At 44.7% G+C, this 27,085-nt stretch overlaps 1 protein-coding gene across 1 annotated transcript in view; it reads right to left on the reverse strand.

Annotated features, from left to right (window-relative positions):
* Positions 1-27,085, reverse strand: part of LOC144685066 (kielin/chordin-like protein) — a 368,175-nt gene that overhangs the window by 117,315 nt on the left and 223,775 nt on the right. Inside the window, exons 12-14 of the mRNA XM_078549601.1 lie at positions 15,388-15,504; positions 8,075-8,200; positions 5,351-5,428 (exon numbers count right to left, since the gene is read on the reverse strand). Coding sequence (XP_078405727.1) covers positions 5,351-5,428; positions 8,075-8,200; positions 15,388-15,504 — 321 coding nt within the window. The remainder of the gene's footprint in view (positions 1-5,350; positions 5,429-8,074; positions 8,201-15,387; positions 15,505-27,085) is intronic.

The following is a 27,085-nucleotide window of genomic DNA, read 5'->3' on the forward strand; positions in this document are numbered from 1 at the left end:
TGCAGATAAAACAATGAGGAAAATTACAAGTAAGAGTGAAAGAGCCTCTTTAATAAAACATAAAATGAGTTGTTGGTGGGGAAAAGAGGGACGTGAAATTAGGACAGATTTAAAATTCAGTGCACAGTGGGACATTCTTCTAGTATTGTAAAAGCAAGAGGGTTATGAAAGGAGAATTAAGTCTGGAATTATGTCGGCTCCCAGTGGAGAAATGGAGATGAAGGGACCAATAAAAAGCTGAGAAGTTGCATTAGCTGAGAAGTTGGCTCGCCGACGCAGATCCACCACCAGGGAATTTTCCCAGTGGCAGGAACGGCAGCCATTTTGAATGATTAACGGCCCAATAAAGGGCAAATTTCCCAGAACGTTAGCATTTTGCCTCCCAAGGACTTCCTGGAGTGGCCATTAGAACTATGGCACAGGGAGGGGTCTGCCGGCATCAAAAGATGCCCCTGATGCGCCCACTACCCACCTCCGAAGGCCCCTACACTACCCCTGGAGGGATTTCCCCCCTGGGGCCCTGACTGCTTGGCCCACATGAAAATGTATTTAATAATCCCAATGGCACCTCAAAATGGAAGTGTCCTCACATTCTCCAAGCTGCCTCAGCAGTAGCCAGCTCTCTCAGTGGCACTGCTGAAGCTCCAGAGCTGCTGGGCCTCTGTATGGGCAGGCGTTGTGGGAGGTCCACTCACCGATCTTAACTGGATGCCTCGCCAACCTGGCGGCTCTTAGTTGCTTGCTGCTGGCAATATCAGAAAGGAACTCCCACCACCTCGCTGAGGGTGCATGCCACCTGAAAATCACCTTCACAGCAAGATCTCCACTGCCTCAGCAAAATCTTGCCCATAATTTCTGGTGAACTCAAATGGGATTGAAACAGTGGAAGTATTAAAAACCATGAACATACTGAGCATGGTTTTCAGCCTCTACACTTACCAGAGCATGATAATCCCTCATTTGTTATCAAGGACAGGAAAATTGCATACTGGTAATCACACAAACAAAAACCTTCAGTGATGTCTTGCTGGAAGTATTTACCAGGGAAGATAATAGCAGTATGTCATCTAACAAACTTTGATATAACTTTCATGGAGGGACCTAGAGATTTAAAAGCTCAAAGTGATTGATTAAATGCCCGGATGAGGTGTCATATTCCCAATATATCTTAAAGTACTAAGTGAGACTAAAGATGAAAACTATAAAGTGCCATCATCATGAGGAAGTCAAAGAATACATGGTTACACTGGACTGGAAACAAGACAATGTGCTTGAAAGCAGCCAAATCATAGGGGACTTACAGAAACTATGCACTTCAATCTTTCATGCATTCTCATATTTCAGATGAGGAAAGGCTGCTGCAATGCTGGAAGAACAATCACACCCACAATACACCCATCACAATGGCCAGGTGAGTTAAGATTTAATAACAGCTTATTTCACAATTGCTGTAAAGTGAGTTTTGTCAATCTCAGTCCTGGACTGTTTATGAGATGGATTTTTAGACCAGTATGTTGAGGAACCGACTAGAGAACAGGCTATCCTAGATTTGGTGTTGTGCGATGAGAAAGGGTTAATTAATAATCTTGTTGTACGGGGTCCTTTAGGGAACAATGACCATAACATGATAGAATTCTTCATTGGGATGGAAAATGAAGTAGTCTGACCTGAAACTAGGGCCCTAAATCTAAATAAAGGAAACTATGAAGGTATGAAGTGTGAGTTGGCTAAAATAGATTGGGGAACTTCATTAAAAGGCATGATGGTGGATAGGCAATGGCTAATATTTAAGCAACAAATGCATGTATTGCAACATTTATATATTCCTTTCTGGTGCAAAAACACAACAGGAAAAGTGGCCAACCGTGGCTAACGAAAGAAATTAAGAATAGTATTAGATCCAAAGAGAAGTCATATAAAGTTGCTAGAAAAAGTAGCAAGCCTGAGATTTGGAAGTAGTTTAAAATTCAGCAAAGGAGGCCCTAGAGATTGGTTAAGAGGGGAAAAATAGAGTAAGAGAGTAAATTTGCAAGGAACATAAAGGCAACTGTAAATGCTTCTATAAGTATGTAAAAAGAAAAAGATTAGTGAAGACAAATGTAGGTCCCTTACAGTCCGAAACAGGAGAATTTATAAGTGAGGAAGGAAATGGCAGAGCAATTAAACAACTACTTCAGTTCTGTCTTCACGGAAGAAGACACAAATAACTTCCCAGAAATGTTAGGGAACCAAGGGTCTAGTGAGAAGGAGAAATTGAAGGAAACTAGTATTACTAAAATATTAGTGCTGGAGAAATTAATGGGACTGAAGGCCGATAAATCCCCAGGGCCTGATAATCTACATCCCAGGATATTAAAGGAGGCTTGTCATCTTCCAAAAATCCGTAGATTTTGGAACAGTCCCAACAGATTGGAAGGTGGCAAATGTAATCCCACTATTTAAAGGAGGAGGCAGAAATCAGGGAATTACAGACTGGTTAGCCTAACATCAGTAGTAGGGAAAATGCTAGAGTCTATTATAAAGGATGTGATAACAGGACACTTAGAAAATATCAACGGGATTATACAAAGTCAACATGGATTTATGAAAGGGAAATCATGTTTGACAAACCTACCGGGGTTTTTTGAGGACATAACTAGCAGAATATATAAGGGAGAAGCAGTGGATGTGGTGTATTTGGATTTTCAGAAAGCCTTTGAAAAAGTCCCACAAAAGAGGTTAGTGTGCAAAATTAAGCCTCATGGGATTGGGGGTAATATATTGGCATGGATTGAGAATTGGCAAAGAAACAGGAAACAGAGAGTAGGAATAAATGGGTATTTTTCAGAGTGGCAGGTGGTGACTGGTGGAATACTACAAGGATCAGTGCTTGGGCCCCAGCTAGTCACAAAATATATCAATGATTTGGAAGAGAGAACCAAATGTAATATTTCCAAGTTTGCTGATGAAAGAAACTTGGTGGGAATGTGAGCGGTGAGGAGGGTGTTATGAAGTTTCAAGGCAATTTAGAAAGGTTGAGTGAGTGGGCAAATACATGGCAGGTGCAGTATATCGTGGATAAGTTTGAAGTTATCCATAGGAAAAACAGAATGGCATTGTATTATTTAAATGGTGATAGATTGGGAAATGTTGATGTACAAAAGGGTCTGGATATCCTTGTACGCCAATCACTGAAAGCAAGCATGCAGGTGCAGCAAGCAGTTATGAATGCAAATGGTATGTTGGCATTCATTGTGAAAGGACCTGAGTACAGGAGCAAGGATGTCTTACTGCAGCTGTAGAGGGCCTTGGCGAGACCACACCTGGAGTATTGTGTGCAGTTTTGGTCTCATTACCTAAGAAAGGATATACTTGCCTTAGGGAGAGTGCAGCAATGGTTCACCAGACTGATTCCTGGGATGGCAAGATTTGTCATATGAGGAGAGATTGGGCCAACTAGGCCTGTATTCACTGGAGTTTAGAAGAATGAGAGTGGATCTCATTGAAACATGTAAAATTCTGACAGGGATGGACAGACTGGATGCAAGGATGATGTTTCCTCTGGCTGGGGGTCTAGAACATGGGGTCACAATCTCAGGATACAGTCTAGACCATTTAGTGCTGAAATGAGGAGAAACGTTTTCATTCAGAAGGTGGTGAACCTATGGAATTCTCTACCACAGAAGGCTGTGGAAGTCAAGTCATTGAACATATGCAGCAATGGCCGCAAAGCCTCTGGTTCGCTGTGTCTGACTTGCCTGGTCCCAACGGAAGTGGATGAAGGTCATGCATTCCTGAACAGAGCATCTGTAACCTGCTTGACACAAGTATGGACAGCTGATTGGGAGACACCGCAAAGATCACCCACTGAGCCCTGGAAGGAGCCAGATGCATAGAGGGCAGCTGTGACCTTTAGAGCCACGGGCATGGGGTGTCCACCCACAGTTAGCGGAGATTTCAGGCCCAATCATCTGACAGATATAGTTGACTGTTTCCCTTGAGAGATGGCGCCTCCTTCGGCACTGCACCTCAGTCATATTGAGGTAGCTGCTTCGCCGCCTGTATACCCTGACAGCAGGACAGTGGCGTCTTCTGGGGCCCCTTCCGCTTTGGTCTACCTCTTGGCCCTGCGCCCCATGTGCCTGCATCTGTCCTCCCAAAGGTGGCTCCCCTGGAGGCTGAATGTGCACTCCTAGCCTCCTTCCCCTTCTAGCCCCCACTTCCTCCTCAGAGGAGCTGCCTCCAGTGGAGAGTTCAGCTCCCATTCCCAGGCTATGGGAAAGCTTCCAGGAACCTGCAGGCCCAAAAAAGATTCCTCACTGCAGAGTGCTGACCTATGGGTTAAGAGTCCAGAAAAAACAGCTATTATGCGTTTTGAAGTATTGCGGATCACACAGGCAAGTTTCAAAAACTTTGAAAAATCAATACTTGGGAGAGTACATCATGACCCCAGTGAGCCCTCTTATCCCGCCCGTGGATGAGGTTTATACAAATGTGTCCTACCCGCCTGCCCGTTGCGCTAGTGTGCCGACCTGAAGATTGCACGGGCGCTGAAAAATCGGCGCCGATTGGTGAGTCAAGGGCCTTAAGTGGCCCTTTAATTAATGGTGGGCGCACAGCGGATTTCATTGCGCATCTGCCCAACAAAATATCGCGACGGCGCGCAGTGGCGTTGGGAGGCTTGCCCGGCGTCACCGCACGTCATTTTACGTGTGGACATGCAGGGCCTGCCCCCTCAAGCCAACGTGAAAATTCTGCCCTATGTTTCTATCCAGCCATCTCAGGGAAAGGCAATAATGGGTGCAGAAGTCGTTTCCCACATTATTTCTGTGCACCTCCTGGTGAGTCACAATTCATGTCCAAGAAAAGAACTGAAGAAAAAATGATGTAGGGGTGGCAAATTCAATAAAAAGCTTATAGGCTCTGTGACATTCTTACACAAAAATACTCTCCAAGAAGTTTACAAACTTTCAGGAAGGTAAGTAAAAATATATTAGATCGAGTCATACCATGGCCATTAAGCTTCCACACAACAACTGAAAGAATAGTAGAAATAAACCGTTTGTCCTAAAACCTATTATTTTCTTATTTTCTCTACTGGGAAATCTCCCCTAGCAGTATCATCAAAATAAGGACGTCATAACATGGCAGTTCACAGGCAGACGCTGTTGATTTTTTCAAGCTGCAATGTGCTATAGCTTTCCGAAACGCACATCAGTTCGGATGCTAAGACTTGACAAATGCTTAGTGTAAGTGAAGACTGTCTTGGGAGATAAAACTGAACTATGGATAGACATCCATGACCAATTCAGAGTTGTGACCTGAATACTGGTATCACCATTTGCTGCAAAACAGAGGCTGATATCCTCACCTGTACAGTCAACCCCATTGGGTAGGAGGCTAAATCCAAGGGAACATTCACTTTGACAAGACTGGCAAGCACCGTCAGCTGTAACGACAAGTGGAATGTAGGATTAGAAGTTTACAAATAGCTGTTTGGTAGTTCAAAAATTGAGCATTTCAGAAAAAAGACATTTTGTCGACACTTTTTGTCTTGCACTCATCAGGACAATTGTAAGAATACCAATGTCAGGGGAAGAAACAACTTCATAATGTTTGTGATGAAAGTGCTAATTGCTTGGCAAGTGGACTCTAATTGGTAGAGGCATTGCCATGGAGAATGCATTAGTCAATAGTGACTGTCAGTTAACTGTCAAGCATTGTTTGAAATTTAAGCCAGGCAGCTTGACTCTGATTGGTCAAGGCATTGCCCTGAGGAATGAACCAGCGAATGGCTATCACTTATTCTGTTTAGCTAAAACAGGCGCAATGTGCGTACATGTTCTTTCTGTCTGCAAAGAACAGGGTTCTGTGTATTAATATATGTAGCTTCCAGCATGTATTGGAAGCTATATATATTAATACACAGGGCCCTGTTCACAAAGACTGGAGGTTCACCCAGGGATTGGACAACAGCATATGGTACCCAAATATCAACAAGCATGGGATAAATATTAGGACTGAGAGTTGCAGTAGGGAAAAGTTTCAAGAGTATTACATGGGTTGCTCTCAATGCTGATCAAAGAAGCACAGAAATGAGAAGTAACAGTCAAGAGTGGATTCAGAATTAAAAAATGAATTCACAAATCTACTAGAATTCTTCAAAACAACAAGTTATAAAACATTTTTAAGTAATGTTTCTATGAACACTGCCCAGTGAATAGAATTCACTGACATTTTCAGAAGACACCATAAGTATTCCACACGTGAGGCTTTAAAAGATTAAGACTCATGGGATTAATGGCAACTGGACTAAAGAAAAGCAGATGGATTTTAAATGTAGCAGATCAACAGAAAGTAATGCCAAATGGAACAGGAAACAAAAAACATCTGTGCATAATGAAACCATGTCCATTAGGAATGATGGAAAGAGAAGGTTTTGGGTGTGATTATTAACCACTGAAAGCATTTAATCAGGAGAAGTAGATCATGTACTGAAGAGCATCTCATGGCCACTTAACCGTAAGTCAAAAACCACTTACCCTGTATTGACCATTTGTGGGACTACATTTGAACATTGTGTGCAATTTTCCACCCGCTCACCGCAGCACCCCCACTGCCCCCGTCGTCCCAAACAAACTCCCCCTCCGCCGTCAAAAAGACATTGACGGATTTTAGAAAATTCACAGGAAAGCAACAAAGATGATTAGGTTTCCCGGGTCTAAGGAACAACTCATAAAACTAAACATTTTCACTGCAGAAAAGAAGGATGAAAGGGCCATAGGCAAGTTTTGTATATTTTGAGAGGAACACAAAATGTAAATTCAAGTTGGTTACTTAACTTGGGCTCTTAAAACAGGAGGGCATGAGTGTAAAAATGAAGTCTCAAGTGAAAATGAAGCTTTGAAGTATTTTCCACCCGTATACTGAAAAAGTGGAACATGGATAATGGAGAAAACCTATCACATTCATCAAAAGCTCAAAAATCATCTCTGCGGTACCCAAAGTTGGGCAAAGTTAAAGGCAATCGAGCAAAATCTCACAACACTAGTTCATGTGTTAACCAACTGTAATGTAAAAAACTGAACAAGTCTATGGTTAGGAATGCACCTGAAGATGATAACTGTAAGCTGAGAGATGGATGATCAAATACATTATAATAGCTTGCCTGCTGTTGGATCCATGAAAACAGGTTTTACAGAAATCCAGAATTGAATAATCAAGGCAGAAGTTTAAATATAATGGCATTTAGCTCAGCTACCTTTGACTTTGCCCAATCTTGTTTAATTAAAACCCTTCCACTGAGCACAAGCCTTCAGTTAGTGTTATAGGTAAATACAGCTTTCCCACTGCAGTATCAGAAACTATGGCCTGAATTTTACCTTTGGCGGGTGCGCCCAATCGGTGGGCCTGGGAGCAGTTGGGAAACAGGCCCCTGGCTGTGATCGGGCCCCGACCGTGATTTCACGCTGGCTGGCCAATTAATGGCCATCCAGCGTGCCAGCGTGAAATGCACGCTGAAAAGCTCAGCGCTGCCGGGGTGGGGGCAGCAAGAGGGTGGACGATGACGTTTCTGTGGGTGTAGGTCAGCGCTGTGAGAGAGCTCCCTGAAGGTAGGCAGCTGCCTCAGGAAGCTGGAGACCTGAAAATACTAAAATAAAGGTTTAAAAAGCTGCAAAAAAGTGTTCATGTATCATAATCAATCACCTGAAAATATAGCTGATAAAAATGCTGTCCACAGATATTTATTTTAATTTTATTTCATAACGGAAATTTCATCCCACCCTTGGGTTAGATTTGATGAAAAGTACAAAGGTCGCCAACCATAAGGTTGGACGGGCCACGAAAAATTGGAGACAATTGAGCCTTTAATGGGCGTAATTGCCCTCTTAATTGTTGGTGGGCGTGCTTCGGACTTTTGTGCGTGCCTGCCGAGTGAAATATCGCACAATGATGACGGGACGCTCACCCGACGTCTTCTAGCGTGATTTTACGCCCGCTCGGGATGTAAAATTCATCCCTATGTGAACATCTGTAACATCTGTAACTCGTATCCATGAGAATAGCATAGCATGTGTAAGAGAGAGGAACTTACGGATGCAGGAGTGTCTGTCAAAGTGGAGCCGATACCCTGGATGGCAAGTGCAGTAGTAGCTTCCTGCTGTGTTGACACAGTTATGAGCACAGTGACCATCTCCAGAAGTAGCACATTCATTATTATCTTGAAACCAAGAGGAATAATTAATGCCCAATAGATATTAAATTGACATGTCCTACCCGCGTGATTAGGTGACTCTTTGAATTGGATTTTCCAATGTGAAGTGACACAGTATGATTTCCACCTGTTCTGTAGAGCAATTTATATACCTATCCATACACATATCTCTATAGTACATTTCATTTTTGTTCTCCAAGTTGACCTTATTCTCTAGGCTATATTTCAAAACTAACTTCATTTCCCCATTTTTCCTCTCTTCCAATGGGTTTTCCTCCAAAATGTATTTTCTCAGTTGAGCCTCAAGCCTCTGGAGCATCTTTAGTTTCAGGCACTGGATCATGTGAAATAGAAAGGGGCCACGGATAGATCCTGGGGGGACACCACTTGTTCATTTGTTCTATTTTCCACCTTTCTAATTTCATTTTTGGATGTGGGCAGATGGTTAACTGGTGATGCATTATTGAGTTCCAGCAGTTCCACTCATCACCATCGCCTTATCCTGTCACCTATGGACCAAAATCAACCGAAATTGATAAAAATGACCACACCATCTCCCTCCAAAGCATCTCCACTTTCATCCAGCTGGGTGAGACTGCTCTCACTTGGTTCCATTCTTATCTATCTAACTGCAGTTAGAATATCACTTACAATAGTTTCACTTTCCACTCCCTCACCATTGCTTCTGGTGTCCCCCCAGGACATATCCGTGGTCCCCTTCTATTTCATATTCAAATGCAGCTGCTTGGTGACATCATCCAAAAATACAGCATTAGTTTTCACATGTATGCTGACAACACCCACCACCACCTCTCTCGACCCCTCCACTACTAGATTGCTTAACCAACTTCCAGTACTGGATGAGCAGAAATTTCCCCCAACTAGAAGCCATTGCCTTGGTCCCTGCCACCAATTTGACTCTCTCACCACTGACTCCATGCTCTCCCTGGCAACTGCCTGACACTAAACCTGACTGTTTGCAACCTCGATGACATATCTGACACTGAGATGAGCTTTCAACAACATTACCGTGCTGCCACGAAGGCTGCCTATTTCCACCTCCATCATCTCACCCTTCTCTGCCTTGCCTCGGCTCTTCTGCTTCTGAAACCTCCATCCATGCCTTTGTTATTTCCAGACTTGACCATTCTCACACACTTCCTACATTCTGTCCTCCATAAACCTGAACTCATCCAAAAGCCTGCTGCTCATTTCCTAGCTCACACCAAAACACATTCACCCCTCACAGCCCTCTGCTCGCTGACTTACATTGGCTCGCAGTTAAACAACCCTTTGATTTTAAAACTCTTATCCTTGTTTTCAAAGCGCTCCATGTCCTGGTCTCTCCCTATCTCAGTAATCTCCCCCAGGCCTACTGCCCTCTAATTCTGGTCTCTTGAGCATTCCTGATTTTAATTGCTCCATCACTGGTGGCCATGCCTTCAGTTGCCTAAATCCTAAGTTCTGGAATTCCTTCTTTAAACCTTTCCTCCTCACTTTCCTCCTTCAAGACGCTCTGTCAAAACTATCTCTTTGATTAAGCTTTTACTCATCTGCCCGAATAATTCGCTATATGACTTGGTGTCATGTTTGGTTTTACAATGTCTTCTGTGAAACACTTGGGGTGTTTTATTATGTTAAAGGCTCTAAATAAAAACAAGTTTGGTTGTTGTTGTTGAAACCAAAAGCTTATTGGTGGAAACACGCTGAAGGTTAAAATCGTGCCCGTTGTATCAGTGAAAAACTCATATTGTTGTCAAATGAGGAATAAAACTCCTCTCTTTGTAAAACTGGGTCACAGGAGATTTCCAGTAAGTAGTAGAAATGACATAATTGAAAATAACCCTCCTGTGGTGATTTAAGGCAGCAGTGAACTAAACGAGCCCAATTTGGGTAATTGTGTGAACTGAGGCAACTATCCATTCAGCTGTACTCCTGGATAGTTTCATTTTTCAAAAAAGGAAATGCTGCAGAATTCCATCTTTGATTGGTACTGAAATACCTTTGACATTCACACATGCTGGTTGTGGACAGAGTTCTCATATGTTACCTGCACTCACTGAATGTGATCTAAAGTAATGTGTGAAACACCAATCTCTGGTTTGCAGTGCATCATGAGCTCATGCACTTTAGCTATCTAAATGGACTGCATGCTCTACTCAATGAGATATAATCAGTTGTCTGTCAAATGCCAATAACACCAGACCAAACTTGGAGTGATGCGTCTACTCCCATGAGATTTTCAATGATCTATTAGTCTAGCACACAAGATATCACATGGCTTTTGCCACAAAGTTTGGTTCAATCATGAAGCATCATGTGATATTAGACGAGGAGCCTCCCTCACTTGGCAGTTTTCACTAGAGATTCAAATTCAAAACACTGAGACCCATTTGAGTAGGTAATCATCCGGTTGCTATGAGCCTGAGTCAACATTCTAGCTTTTCCACAGCACCTTGCGAGGCTGCTGGTGAATTTACAAGTGCAAGAAACCTTGAGATGCCTATCACTTACCTACCACTGGGCACATGTTCCATAGGTGTTTCTCTTGTATCCACTGATGGCAGAGCAGCAGGTTATGCTCATTTGGTTTTAGTTCAGCTAAAACAAATGCCTTAGTAACAGCTGCCAGTAATGCACAGGCAGCTACAGGAAACTACAGATGAGAGCTGAGTAAGGACCAGTATCTAGGACCAAATGCAAAAAGCTGCATGGATAAGGTCTAAGCACCCTCTATAGCACCTCCAACCACTTGTGAAGTTTAATCTGTGAAGAAGTGTCAAATCTGCACCTTCAATTAATAAACACAGGCCGGAAGTTTCCGGCCCTGTTGGGTGTCATGGCAGGCGCAGGGGGACAATTTGGCGTGAGGGGCAGAAATAGGCTTCACACCAGCGTGAAAGCACAGCGGGATCATCCGATAGTGTCCATCATGGCAGAACACGAATCCCGCTGGAAGCCGGTGTGAACCCGATTTGTAGTAAGGCCCAACCAGAATCGTCCCCCCATGCCAGATTTTCCATCACGCCAGTGGGAAAACACACTGGTCCAGAACACATCTGGACCAGTGTGACATACGGAAGTCAGGATTTACCATCAGGGCCTTGCTCAGATCGCAGACATCTGAGGAGCAGAAGATACTGGAGCCCTACAGCTACCGGACCCTGGAGGAACACGTGCATCGCATGCTGGGTGGATTCTCATGGATATGGCCCTGCCATGAAGCAGCTCACGGAAGGTGGGAGGTCTCTGTTGATGTCTGGGTTCTGCTTCAGAACATCAGGGTCTTGACCAGGGGCTGCTACGGATGATCAGTGAGGGGGGAGGTGGGGGGCAGGGGAGAGGAAGGTCCACCTGTGAGTGGGAGAGGAAGGTGTATCGGGGGGGAGGGCGGGAGAGGAAAGTCTAGGTTTAACTGGGAGAGGAAGGTGTGCTAGGGGGAGGTGACGTTGCGGGTGGGGGTAAGGTTGGGAGGGGGGAGCTGGGAGTATGGCGGGGGAGGAGGGTGTAACAGAGGAGAATGCGACAAGCGGGAAGGTAGGTATAAGGTGGGATGGAGGTGTAAGCAACGGAGTTCGGAGGGGGTAAGGAGTTCGGAGTGGGGAATGTGTCCGGGGGGAGGAAGGTGTCTGGGGGGAGGAAGGTGTCGGGGGTAGGAGGGAGTAAGGGTGGAGGAGTGAGAAAGTGGGACGGGATATCCAGGTGAACGTGCAAGGGAGGGGTGTATGGAGTCAATGACTGCCTCCTGGGGAATGAGGTGAGGGTGGGTGTGGGCGTGGTAGGAGGTAATGGTAATGTGAGAGGGGGCAGAGGGAGCCGGTAGGATGGGAGGCTGAGGGTGCGTCGATAGCGGTAGAAGCGACGGCGAGGGTGGTTGGTGGGGACTCGGAGATAGTCACGGACCCTGGGGGTGGGAAGGAGGAAGTTGGGAAGGTCAATGTGGATGGGGGTGGAATTCTTGGGAAGATAGGGAATGTGCACGTTCACCTGGACATCCTGGAAAGACAAGTGTTCGGGTCGGTAGGTGACGGTGGGGAGGTGGAAGGTGAGGGCAGGGTGCGGGGGCAATTGACAGTGATGGGGAAAAGGACATGGATGACTGGGGGAGGGGAAAGGATGGGGGAGCTGATGATTTACTGGACCATGACCATGGCTGTCGAAATCGAAAGTAAGTGGAGCCTCGTGTTGGACAGGCACAGGTGCTGCATGGGAGTGTGGTCAGTGGGTAGGCGGAGATGCAGATCAGCTCAGATGGACAACTGAAAGAGAACCCCAGCAAGCAGCATTGAAAATGCTCAGGATGGTGGGAGGAGTGTGATGGAGGAAGGCTCCACGTGCGTGGAAGAGTGCTTGCACTAAGCTCCGAAAGGCCCCGTACCAACCCCCCACCCCGCACACGCACACACTTCTCTCTCCAGAATCACTCATGGCTGCATGCAGCTAGTGGAAGGGGGAATGCAGGGGGAGGACTCACAAAGCCTGTCAATGAAGCTGAAAGACACCATCGCGCATTATTCAGTGGAAGTGAATATATTTTCACTTGTTATAAAGTGACAAAATATGTTCACCTGCGCAATCACTTGTTATCAGAATTTCTTAACATTTCTAGGCCCACCACTTCTTCTAGGCAATAAAAACAAAAAATGCTGGAAAAACTCAGCAGGTCTGCCAGCATCTGTGGAAAGAGAAACAGTTAATGTTTTGAGTCCGTATGACCTTTCTTCTCGATGCTGCCCTCCACCTAGGGGTGGCGACAGCCTGTGCAATGGTTGGCCCTGTTATCCTCTGATGACTTTGGTGTGTGTCCTCTGGAGAGCTGAGGTCTTGGGGGCCCCAGCTTGCTTTGGCTGTCCTCCTGTGGACCAGCTGCTCTCTTGGCGGTGACAGAGGATGAGGTTGAGGGGGTCACAGGCAAAGGGGACTCAGAGTGAGAGGACAGCCTCTGAGATTCCTGAGTGGATAACCCAGGGGTGTTCAGCTGCCATTCCTCCTCCCTTCAGGAGCCTGCCTTCTTGAGGGGAGGGGGAACCTGGAGAGACATCCAGGTGCCCCATTTCCTTCTCACATTGCCACTGCAGGAACTCACCCATGGCTGCCATGATGGAGTGCAGGTCTGCACACATCTCCGTGTTCTGCTGCACCAGGGTCTCCACGGTGTCTGCCATTCTGCCCATGGAGACCTCCATACATGCACATGTGGGCATCACTTCATCAGAGAGCAGGCGGACTCACTCTTCTGACTCACGTGCCACTCTGCTGAGGGCTTCCAACAGCTCTGCGTGATGTTCCCCTGCCTTCTGCTGACTCTCCATGGTGAGTTGGAAGGCCGAATCCAGAGGTTCATCATCTGACTCGGACCTCACGGGTGCCTCCTCCCCACCTGTCCTCCGAGCACCAGAGAGCTCTGCAGAACCTGCCTCTTCCTGCTGCGGACTCGTGTCCATGCAAGTGAACACCAGATTGTGAACCCGAGCCTGCTATAGATCTAGGTCCCCTGAGGTGTGTGTCTCTGCGCTGGTGGAGGGTGTGGGTAAGCGCTGTGACGGGTCTTCCAGGCTGCTTATTTCCAACTCTTCAATGGAGGAGATATCCTCTAGGCTGGAAGTAAGTACCTGGAGGGAGCTGAGGGACTGGCTGGCTGAGGGTGTTGGTGGCAGAGCTCCCTGTGAACCAAAGTAGAGATAATTAGAGCATGGCAGCAGAGTCAAAAACAGGAGAGAGAGCACTTCAGAGTTGCGTTGAGAGAGGGATGATGTGGTGCAGGATCCTCATGTGGGAGTTCACTGCCGACCTCACCGTCACCGCAGGCATGGTCCACATCCTCACCAGTCAGTGCAATGGCATGCTCCTCAAAGTTTCTCCTGCATGGAAACAGATGGAAAGATTGTGAGCAGGACACATGACGCTATGTGGAGTGTTTGTGTGGTGAGCGGAGCCGTGGACAAGATGAGGACACGAACACCAGAGGATATGAGCCTGATGGAGATGTGAGGGTGTGTGTGAGAGTTAGTGGTGTTGCCCCTTGAGGTGTGAGATCCCTGTGGATGTGTGATGGGTTTGTGAGTGAGAGAGTTGAGAGTGATGAGGTGGTTAACTTACCCTGGCAGAATGGATGAGACCATTCATCCTCTTCCTGCACTGGATGGCTGACCTCCTCTGTGCTCTGGTGGTGCTGACTGCTGCTGCCACCACCTTGCAGGATGGATTGGTGACTCTGGTGGACTTCTTGTAGCCAGAGCCGATGTAGAGGACATTGCAGTGGCCTTCCACTCCATCCAGCAGGCACCCCAGAGAGCCAGCACTAAATTTTCCGGGCTGCTGTCTTCTTTGCTTCCGGGGCCATTTGTCACCTAGAGCAGTCCTGGTCTGAAGACAAGAAGTAGGCTGCACTTTGGTGCATTTTAAATATGGCGCCCAGAGCGAGGAAGCACTGAGGTCACTGAGGGCATATCCGACCCCGCCTGCCAGCAACCAGAGTGTTTCCCATGAATGCCTTATTAATGAGGCAGAAAATGGGACAATACAGCATGAAAACCTGCCACTCCAGCCGGCCGGTAAAGCAACTTTTTTTAATGTCCTCTACCGCACTTAGTGCAAATCTGGGACGATTCCGCCCATAGGATCACACTGCACAGAAGAGGTCATTTGGTCCATTGTGCCTGTATCAGCTCTTTGAAAGAGTTATTTATTTACTACCCACTCACCCTCTCGTTCCCCAGAGCCGTGCATATTTTTCCTTTCTGAGGATACGTACATTTGTGAATTCCCTTTTGACTGTTACTATTAAATCAGCTTCCACCATTTTTTCAAGCAATCCATACTGGAAAACAACTCTACATACAATTAAATTCTCATCCCCCCCACCCAGCCCCTGCTATTTCTATTGCCTATCTTAAGTCTAGGTCCTCTGATTACTAACCCTTCTGCCATTGGAAACAACTTCTCCTTATTTTCTCTTACCAAAACCTTTCATAATTTTGAACACCTCTATTAAATCTCCCTTTAACTTTCTCTGCTTGAAGGAGAGCAATCCCAGCTTCTCCAGTCTCTCTGCCTAATTCAAGTTCCAGCATTCCTGGTACCATTCTAATAAATCTCCGCCACATGATGCAAAACTACACCCAGCTTACAACGGTGATACTGGAACATAATCCACTCCCCCAAGAGCGCGTCCCAAAAAAGTAGTAACTAACCTTGACAGTTGCGCCCATTCACGTGCTGAGTGTATCCACGTGGACAGAGGCACTGGAAGCTGCCCACTGTATTCACACAGTGGTGGGAGCAGTTGCTCTTCTCACATTCATTCACATCTGCCAACAAAAGACAATCATAGTATTTCATGGGAGTGCAATAATAAGATATTATCACAAGTCCTCGTCATTATTCTTTTTAGATATGGCATGGTTTTTGTCCTTACGAAGTTGAGGAATGTTCGCTAAGAATGGAACCACTTTCAGCCACCCAGTGTCGGAGTGAAGAACTTCCAGGTAGTCACTATACAGTTAGACTGTGTGAACAGTGTGGGCAGGATGTGCTGGAGCCTCAATGAAGCAGGACTTCCGCCCATTGCCCTGCAGACATCCCAACCCTGGCCTATTTTCCTGGGTTAGGGATAATTTCCCATGCAGAACAGGCTCAGGTCAGGATTCTGCCACATAGAGGGAGCCTGCCGCTGCACTGCAGTAAGACCATGCCTGTAGCACCAGAGGACGTGGCAGGAGATTTAAAAAGGGATGGAAGAACCCAATGAGAACACCAACATTCTTTTAGGCCTCTGCCAGATAGAAACCTAATTGAAACATGAGCCCATTGGGCTATTTTGGAAGGAGAGGAGTGCTTCACCAGGCCATCCTCTCCATTAAGAGAGCCTTGGCCAATGACTGCTACCCTGGGCCTATCACCACATTTCTCCACTCAGCCCTGGAAGCTGATGAGCTGAAGCAAAGCTTACCAACAGCCAGGCCCAGGCCTGCCCCCTCCTACCCTGCTGCTCACATTTAAATGTGACAGCTGGGTGGTCAGCAGCAGTCCCAGTGAGGGTGGAGGTAGGAAAAAATGGAACGAGGGATCGGAATGAAGCGGTAAATCTTCCAGCATGATTTCCCTCCCTTTACTAACACTGTCCAATTTGATTTATTTCATTCCATTTCTTAAAAACTTCTGTGCATCTCTTTACAACTTGTAACTGAATTATGGCAAGCTCCTTTGAGACCTATAATTGCATCAGTACAATGCAATATGATAAAAATTAGGCAGCACTCCTCTCTCCCTCTCCCCTCCCACTCAAGAAGTGTAAGATTTTCCGAAACTATTTTTTAAACTGGAGATTCACTTCAAGGATGCGTCATTTAATTCCCCCCACAATCAACATGCTATTCAGGATTCCTTGATTAAGGATAGCTATTCATTCAAAATGTTTTTGGCATCTTCCACAGTATCTATAAGCAATGGTGCCTCATGATTACCTGACTTTCTGCTGTCACATTCTCCCAACTCATGGATCAATGGACCCTTTCACCTTGACTTCAGCTATTGCAACATGAAACCTTCTTCTCCCCTATTTGAAGGTATCTTGGTAATTTCTCAGTCCTGTACTAACTTGTGATCGTAACTTTCTTAACGCCTCTCCCCTCCCCATTGAGTCAGTTCTCCCTTCTCTCCCCAATGGTGTTTTCAGCCTTCACAGTGACTGTGATCGTCCACAGGGGAGGTCAACTGGTAATCTTATCCAAGGCATCTGCCCCAATATATTGGGGATGCAGAGGCTAGTGAACAATGCCTTTGACTCTAATTTTACTCCTTTACCGTCCCCCGTAAGGATATGCTTCCTCACAGCAATGCTGATAATATAAGAAACTCAGCAATGGGATGTCCTGTGGGAGCACAACATTGGGTCACTCAGGATGCCTTAAACTAAATCATCTAGATGCCATATTATTGCCCAACAGTAACAGACGAACAATGAATGGAACAGTACTCTGGGATTAATTCACTCTTGGAAAATCCTGATTATTCACTTAAATCAGAAATCTGTGCTAATTTCCAAATGCTAAAACATAACCAGTAATGCACTGGTGCTAACATCAGATCTTTCACTTGTATCCTGAGATCAGCAAAAGAGAAGGGATAACTTTTTTAAACTTGGGTTCACGTTGAATTGTTTTAAAGGCCAACTACATCACAGAACTTCAGTTAACTTTGGAGTCTTTACTACACAGTACTGGTACAGTATCTGCCACTCATTACCTCAGAGCTCCTCTCTCTGTTTATTGCAGTGGCTTTTTGAACCTAACTGATGCAGATCTATAGTTGAGCTTTCATGCATCACTTCAACTATGCTAATAGCTAAACCACATTTCCCATAAACAGGCATTTGATAAAGTGCCACATCAAAGATTATTATGGAAAATAAAAGTGCATGGTGAAGGGGGTAACATATTAGCATGGATTGAAGATTGGCTGGCTGGCAGAAAGCAGAGAGTATGCACAAATGGGTCTTTTTCTGATAGGCAGGATGTGATGATTAGAGTCCCACAGGGGTCTGTACTGGGGCCTCAACTTTTTACAATTTACATCAATGACTTAGATGAGGGGAGTGAAGAGATGGTAGCTAAATTTGCAGATGACATAAAGATAGGTCGGAAAGTACGTTGTGAAGAGGACGTGAGGGGGTTGCGAATGGATATAGATAGGTTGAGTGAGTGGGCAAAGATCTGGCAAATGGAGTTTAATGTGGGAAAATGTGAAGCTGTTCACTTTGGCAGGAAGAACAAAAAAGCAGAGTATTACTTAAATGGAGAACGGCTGCATAATTCTGAGATGCAGAGGGATCTAGGTGTTCTAGAACAAGAGTCACAAAAAGTTAGTATGCAGGTACAGCAAGTAATTAAGGAAGCTAATGGAATACTATCCTTTATTACAAGAGGGATTGAACATAAAAGTAAGGATGTTATGCTTCAGTTATACAGGGCATTGATGACACTGTGTGCAGTTTTGGTCTCCTTATTTAAGGAAGGATATAAATGCATTGGAGGAGGTTTGCTAGATTGATACCTGGAATGAGTGGGTTGTCTTATGAGGAAAGGTTGGACAGACTGGGCTTGTTTCCACTGGAGTTTAGAAGAGTGAGGGGCGATTTGATTGAAGTATACAAAATCCTGAACGGCCTTGACAAGGTGGATGTTGAAAGGGTGTTTCCTCTTGTGGGTGAGTCCAGAACTAGGGGGCACTGTTTTAAAATTAGGGGACACCCTTTTAGGACAGAGATGAGGAGAAATGTTTTCTCTCAGAGGGTTGTGCGACTTTGGAATTCTCTGCCTCAGAAGGCGATGGAGGCAGGGTCATTGATTATTATTAAGGCAGAGGTAGATAGATTCTTGTGAGGCAAGGGAATCAAAGGTTATCGGGGTTAGATGGAACGTGGAAATCGAAACACAAGAAGATCAGCCATGATCTTATTCAATAACGGAGCAGGCTCAAGGGGCTGAATGGTCTACTCCTGTTCCTTTTTTTATGTCCTTATGTTCTTAAAGACATTCCTCTGAATTTTGAGCACTAATATTGCATATCTGGGCAGTGTGGGGGAAGAGATTGATGTGCAAACCCATTGTGCTAGCTTTCCACCCTTTCCTGCCTATGATCTAAACCTCCAATTGGAGTTCTGGATCCTGGCCCCTTTAGTTGTGGCATAATTGAAGGTCTAGCAACATCAAGTCTCTTGTCTGAAATGCCTCCAACTCTACCTATGTGGAATCCTGCACAATGTAGACATTATCACCAGACAAAAGCATGGAGCTTCCTCTGATTGACTTTCTTATTCGTGGCCCACTGCAGAGCAGACAACCAGAATATGCCGAAAATGGCACAAGTGCCATTATATAATTGACACCCCCTTCCCCCTTTATAAAAAATGATCCCTGGCTACAGGATTTTGATTGACACCAATGCCAGTCCAGATGGGCACAAACCAGGTCCAAATGCTCCAGGCCCATTTATCTCCTCTGATGCTGGTTCTGAATGTTCCAAGTCACCAACCATTGTCTTGTTACGGCAAAGCATCAATTTAGCTAAATTTGTCGTATTCTCCCCAGTGCAAGGATATCTCTAGTATAATGATCAGACATCAATGATCAGTGATCAGGCAGTACACAATAGCTACAGGAGAGGAGTGGGGAATGTCTGGGGTGAGTGGGTTGGTTGGGCAGTTTTGGGGGGGTGGTGGAGGGAGGGGGGTTATTGCCAGTGCTATCAATCAGAGAGAATAGCCAAAGGGTTGTGTTCTTTTAATTATACCAGCTATATTTCCCCCTACAAATTCATTAGTAAAGGGCCAACCTGCATTTGAAATATAAAATTGTCTGTTCAAGAACGATTTTAGGTTTCATTATTTACTTGATGTGTATTTTCACTTCTAAATATCTGTCCATTAGTTCCCTACAGGAACTGTGCTGTCCTAGTGTTGGCTGCTCTCACCCCCAACTCTCCTCTGGTGCTGGATAAGTTCATGCCTTACATTTACAGATTAGGGGAAAAATAAGAGGATATTCAGAACAGGATGTCCACCAATAAGAGTTTGTAGCCAGCTCTTCAAAGTGGTCCCTCAGAAGTGGAAAATTACTGCAATGCCAGATTATTGCATACAGGATAAAACAGCATGTCCAGACTTATTTACAAATAAAATCAGAGAAACAGGAAGGTCACCAAGCTTTTTTTCAGTCCAGTGCTTGATAAGTGAAATTATGATAAGAGAACTAAGTCTCTTGCAACACAATATTTTGAATGAATCAATAATGTTTATCTTTCGTTTTCCAATGTTCCAAGATAAAATGGAGTAATGTGCTCTTCTTCAGCTTGAATATGATCACACAAAACTAAAAACTAGCTGCCAGAACTATAATATTTTTCATGTTCATAAATTTTCTTTGAAGGAGAGAAGCAGCCAAGATAGGAACAGATTTTACGGCTTGAAAGACAAACTGGTAATGCACATTAACAGGCTGTGCTTCACACCTAACGTCAATGGGAAATTATAGCTCTGTCTGTGCAAGCATTAACATTTCAAACATGCCATTCCAGACCCCAGAGTAACTTCATCCTAATTTGATTTCCAAATTGGCAATGCTCCATCACTAGCAGGCTACCCTTTCTCGTCTCTTTTTTGAAGTATAAAAGAAAACGGCCTCTATTCCGAACATGAAACAAGAAAACCCAGATGAAATAAGGGCACTGGCCTAGAATTTCCTCAGAGCTGCTCGGGCTCCACTTTAATTTCCCCAGATGTGCAATGGAAATTCCCATTTACGCCACACTTCTGGTGACCTTACGACAGTGGAGCGAAGCCAGCTGTGAAAAATTTCTGGGTCAAAAGTTCTTATTTATCATAGTGCATTCAAATGACCCCAAGCAATTAAAATCAGTCTCGTCACCCACAGGAGTGAGAGTGTTTCATCTTTCACTGAGCCAAGCTCTGACTCCATCGACACATTTAAAAAACACGTATATCATCATTGTTTCACACAAAAAAAATTAGGAAACATCTTCATGTTTAAGGGGGATAAATTGAATAGTCTCCAAAAACAGGCACTGTGCAATTACTTGATTAAAATTCAGGCAAGTTTCCAACTCCATACTGCCTGCTCATTATAACGGGTTGTGTGTGCAGTCAGCGCTGAACATGCGGTTCATTGGCTGCATGGATCACCAGGAGCCCACAATCATAATTTCATAGCAGCGCTTAAGGCTAGTCTGCACAGCTTAAAACCAGCATGCACCTCTTAAAGGGGAGATGTATTATGGTTAAAGCAGGCAGTGGCAGTGGTGCAGGGAGCAAATCTGTCTTGGGAAACTGTAAGGAATGGAACAACATGAGAAAGTGTAGGATCCAAGGTTCTCAGTCACTCCGCTGGCCCTTCAGACACAAGGCTGAAGGTCAGTGGGAGCAGACAACCATGGAGGTCAAAGCCAGGAATCTATCCACAAGAGGTTCAATGGCCTCACACGAGTGGTCAGGGTCAGAGAATGAATTTTCAAAAGCCATATCCCACCCAACTGCATTACTGACCTCAGGCACTGGTGAATACACCACATTCCTACTCACCCACCAAGAATCTCTAACAAATATTCATATGCTTCGTCTCACCCTCATGCACTTAACACTTCTGAAAACCTCCCACCCACTTCTCACACCTTGTACACACTGCCAGCTGTTCAACCATAACAGTCATACCAGCCAATAGATTGTAACACACTCACTGACCCCTTCCCTCTCTCTTGCAGTACAAAGTGACGCACAACTGGAGGCAAGCAGGAGCTAACAAGAGGGTGACAGGGCCGCCTGCATGTCCCAAACCCCATGGAGGAGCCAGTACTGGCCACTGCTGAGGCCATGGCCTGTGACAGGGCTGAAACCATTGAAGATGATGATATCTTCATACCTAATCTTCTTTCTCACATTCCACTTCCCCCTAATTTCACCCATTCTGCTGATTTGCAAGGTACAAGTGGTGTAAGCAGGCACCTCTTCATCATCACAATCTTACACTTGTGGCTTTTTCTTTTTGTTTACCCAGAAGGTGCAATCTGGCCAGGCTGTAAAAGAAAGTGATAATGAAGACACAGCATTGTCATTTGTTTTCATGCTCACAGCCAACTCAGATATTGACACTGTGCATATCTTTAAGGATAGAGTATAGGTAGGATCTGCATGTGGTGAGACACCAGGCATGAAAGGCCTGCAGCCAGGGCAGTGGACAATGGGCATAGATGCCTGGCCACCGGAGGATGAGGTCACACACAGGTTCTGCTAGAGAAGATTCAGATGAGGACTTTGATGGGGCAACCCACAGAAGAAAACTGATGGGTATGCGCAACAACATGCTTTGTGTATTGGCAGGCCCACTAGAAAGCCTGTGTTCAAAGTCAAGGAAAATGGAGGAGATCAGCACCAACTCACAGGGCTTTGCATGGAGCTTTCATGCTTTCCCGCATGAAAGTTGTGGCCAACTCTGTTCACACACGTGTGGGCCCAACCATGAGGCAGCATCTGATGGCAATGTTGCAACTTCCAGTGCAACACAAGCAACAGTAGCCCAATGTCTGAATGCTGCATTGGAAGCTCAAACTGCTGCCATCATGATTGTGGATTATAGTATTCAAAAGGGGCTTGCTGGGTGTCACTGCAGTCTAGCAATCTACTCCAACAGAGTAACAGAGAGAAGATAATGTGTGGAATTGTTGCTGACTTGGGTGGAGATACTGATATCACAGCTCAGCCAGAAAGGGGCTGTCTAGATTGTCCCCTCCCTTTCTCCTCCTCATGCTCCTGGTCCTCAGCTGCACATGTATATGTGGTAGCAAGGGCTGTCCTCTCCTGATGCCAAGGTTATGCAACATGCAGCAGACTACCTAAAAACTTGACATGTACTCTGTTGAATGTTGCATGGCACCTCCAGAGTGCTCCAGACAGCAAAAGCATAGTTCTAGCATGCCCATGACCTGTTCTATCACATTTTTGTGGCAGTGTGACTTTCACTCTATGCATACAGCCCACAAATATGTGGGTTGTGCTTTGCAGTGATGAGCCATGTGGTCAGGGAAAAGCCTTTGTAGTGCAGTAGCCCCCTCCTCTGGTTTGTCATGATGGCTTAAACGCAGACTCCTGCTGAATGAAGGCAACATGGCTGCTGCCAGCCTACTGGGCATTGACTTGAATAATTCACTGCATAGACTACTGAGATGCTGAAGGAGTGAAATCCTTTTTGGTTGTAGTCTATGGCAGAGTTGGCATACGACACAAAGCAATGTGTGCAAGCAATATTGCTTGCACCCTGAGAAAGCCTGCAATCCTAGCAAAGCCGCATACTAGCTCCACTTGCTGGGTATCTGGCAAGAGAGAAGGAAAAGTATTTTGCTCTCTTTTCATAGGGAGCAACAGTGAACTTCCCTCATGCATCAGTGGATGGCAATGTTGCAAATATCTTCAGCTTAGGAAGGAACCTGGCACATAGAACTTCATTTCCATGGCCACCTCCACAGCCACTGACAATGTCATCCTTGCCCTGCTCTGAAGTTGCAATTGGGTTGCAGCAAGTGACAGATTACAGTGAGAACCTTCTTACTGAATCAAAGACATCTCACACATTGCTCCTCTCTGAGGTTCAGGTGGAAGAATTGTTCCATGAATGGCATGACAGAATGGGCAGATATGGCATCTTGCTGAGACCCCTATTCCCCTCCTCCTTTACCCTCTTCTAGCAGCTTGTCCTGCTCTGGGCGGCCTCTGCTCATTCTCTCAGTCATGCTCAATTTCAAGGACAATGTTCTAGTGAGCCCATGGCTGGAAGCAAGTGGTTTGTGCAGAAGCCTAAAGTCAGCAAAATGTCCTGTAGCATGTAAGTAAGCTTAGATGGTGATTTTTAGTAAAAGTCAATCATTCTCAGACTAAACTTACTGAATAAACTAAAAGGGCCAAAGGAAGCCATCTTAGAAGTAACATGTGATTCCTTAACAGTAATCACTTTATATGTTGTTATAATGACAATGAATTGGACAATCCGGAAACTGATTTTAAGATAGTGAACCTCAAATAATTTTGAAGACATTAGATGAATCAATAGTTATTTCGAAAGGCTTGATTAAATTAATAAACCTTTTGAAAAGAGGTCTTTTAACAAAATACATGACGCTGCGATTTTGAAAAACTTCTCTTCAACATAAATTCAACATAATTACTCATGTACCTTACAGTGATGCAATGTATAACTGTATTGAAACATGCGAAACCTGTAAAATCAAATTGCAAGCAATATGTCTTAATGACAATCAACTATTTAACCCTTGATCATGAAGAGAACTGGCATTATTACTTCACCTTTTACAAGTTTATAACCTATTATGTTATTTTTGTCTTTAGATTTAAATTGAGATTAACTTGCTAGAATTACTTTTGTAGTTTTAAATGAACAAGACATCTGCAGTTTTGGAACACACGTAACTATGGAAACAATGGATGAGGACCATTGGCATCTGAGACCTTGATCCATCAATTTATATGAATAGCTAGATCCGAGCCCAGAAACTAAGATTGAGCCTCAGTTATAATCAAATAACTATTAATTAATTTATAGTTTTACCACAAGATTGCTCATTAAACTTACACAGGTTTTGTCTGTGACATCTTTTGGTTATCTCTACCTATCACTGGCCCTCTATCCAGCTCTACTTGTCCCACCCCCTCTTAAACTAGCTTATATTTCACCTCTCTTCTACTTTTACTTAGTTCTGTTGAAGGGTCATTCAGACTCGAAACGTTAACTGTGCTCCTCTCCGCAGATGCTGCCAGACCTGCTGAGTTTTTCCAGGTATTTTTGTTTTTGTACCGGTTAATACTAGTTATGTTTCTAAAGAGATTTTATGTTTGACATTAAGTTTTCTTACAAACCTGAAGTTAAAATGCAGACACAAGTTGGCTACAAAAGAATGTATTTAAATCAGATTATAAGAAAGCTTAGAAACCAAAGTTACACAAAATATAAGGTCATATGTCTGAAATATTGAACAAGTTCTATTAATTACGCACAAAGGCCAAGACCAATTAAACTAAATTTAAGAATATGTCAGCCAATCAATGGGTGACAAGGCCGCATTAACACATGGAGAGGAAGGGTCCTGAACCCTCTCTGAGGGTTAAAAATCCCATCTCCAAAGACACCATTAGCTAGCAGTATTCTGACTGAAGATGCTTATCCAAAAGAAGGAAGAAGATGCACACATAGAGGTCTTTTGAATAACATGATTATGCTTATGTTCTTTTGGGTGATGTATTGGAAGATAGTTTAGTGTAGAAAGAAGACAGAGAATGATACTTTTGGGCAGGTTTCATTGTGTGGATGTATGATTCTTATATATTTTGAACTAATTCTGTGTTATAATTCCATAATTCTATATTACAACTCTGCACTAATTTATATTTTCCTTTAAATAAAACGTCTTTGAATTCACTATCCGTAGGGTCTTGGGTTTAAAGTCTCGTTCAAAACCTGAGTTAAAATGAAATGCCAGTGAATTGGGCTGATTCCAATTAGAATCCATCCAATCAGCACCTTTCCATGTAGACTCCTACACCTTGAAGCAACTATAAAAGTACCAGACACTTGTAGAATTGTTGCAACAACCAGAAGAAATCAATTAGCAATTGACCTGTAAGTAGTTAATGATCCTTTAAATAAACCTGGTGGAGGATCCTTTCTACTACTTAACGTATGTTGAGCTTTGCAAGGTAAAGAGAGGATGTTGGCTGGAATGTTGAGCTCCAAAATGGAGCTGCTGGCGTCAAATTAGTGTTATACATTGATTCACTCTGATCTGCCAGCTCTGCATATGCTGGCAGACACTAGCTGCACATGCCCGGAAGCCTTCACCAAGATGGAGTCTAGTGTATTTCACTGCATTTCATGCCCTTCAGCCACTTAAATGGCCTCCTTCGCACTTTCCCTGTGATTGAGGTCCTCAGTGACGGAAGTATCGCCCATCAAGGACTGTCAGCCAATCAGTGGCTGACATCTCGGCACTGCACCCACCAGAGGCCTAAGGTCATCATGTGATCCCAGGCCAAAGGTGAGTGGGGGCAGGATGTTAGTCGTGGGGTGGGGGTTGTGAGTGGGGAGAGGGTGGTTGGAGGCCAGGGCTGCAGGGTAGCTTTCAGGTGCCATGATCGGGCACAGAGTGCTTGACTACAAGGGAACTTCCCCCACCTGGGATGCTGCTGGCAAACTCCATACGGTTTGCTGAGTGGCCTTTGGGAGGCGTGGAAAATCCATGCAGCCCCTTTTAATCTCTGTGCTATGACTAAATTGTGGTGGGCTCAGGGATAATGGGTGTCAACTGGCTCATTAATGAACCTAATTGACATGCCACCAGCAGCCATCTGGAATCCCACATCCTGCTTAATTGGGAGAGATTTTGTTGCTGCGAGGAGACTGATGTGGGGCCTCTCCCATGATGAAGCGGGCCCAGCCACCATGCTTTCCACCACATAGGCTGCATTAAATCCAGTCCATTATCTCTCAGTTCATTTTTTCTTTCTTTGTTCTAATGCGACATAAGGTTATCCGGTACTTCACCAAAGTATACTGCACCATTGACTATCTGCTGTCTGCCATCTTCACAAACACTTCATGGGGGTTGAGCTGTATGTCTGACCGGCACACAAAACAATAACTTACTACCTTGCTCCCACAGCTACAAGTATGATTCCAAGCTCTCATTTTTGTCTAAGCAGAGACAGAAAAGCCAAGTGAAATACAGGGTTACACATCATTCAGAGTATCAGAGGTTGGAACCATCTGGCTTGACTGAAGCTGTTCAATCGTTTCAGTTTTTGACACCGCCCTCTGAGACCTGTTGGATAGAGGTGGTCCAGAGTTCTTACTGCAGTATTTTATTTTAATATTTGGTTTGAAGACCTCGAATCTATCACTTGAACTCAAATGAAAATGCTATTATATTGTCAGAAACAGTTTTCATCATCTGTACCCTCATTAGTACGAGCTGACATTCTAGCAGAGGAAGAGGCCCAGCAGTCGGCTGTCATTTTTTAAACTTTGGCCCAAATAGACCACCATCGAGGGGCCTAAATCATTTTGCAGGTTCCAACTGGAGCAGTCCACTGTAGTTCATGAATTTAGAAAGGCCAAAAATCAACCAGCATCTACACAGTGATGATGAGCAAGTCAAACATAATGGGAGTGGGTGGGTGGACAGTGGTGTGGGGGGAGGGTGGAGCGGGGGGTTCAAAATGAGATTTCAGGATGGATTTACCTGAACAATATTATAGAATTATAGAGCTAGAACTGGGTAGCAGTGGTGATGGGGCAAGTTCGAGTCCGAAGCTTG

Source organism: Cetorhinus maximus, chromosome 9, assembly GCF_964194155.1.
Source record: "Cetorhinus maximus chromosome 9, sCetMax3.hap1.1, whole genome shotgun sequence".
Classification (NCBI taxonomy): Eukaryota; Metazoa; Chordata; class Chondrichthyes; order Lamniformes; family Cetorhinidae; genus Cetorhinus; species Cetorhinus maximus.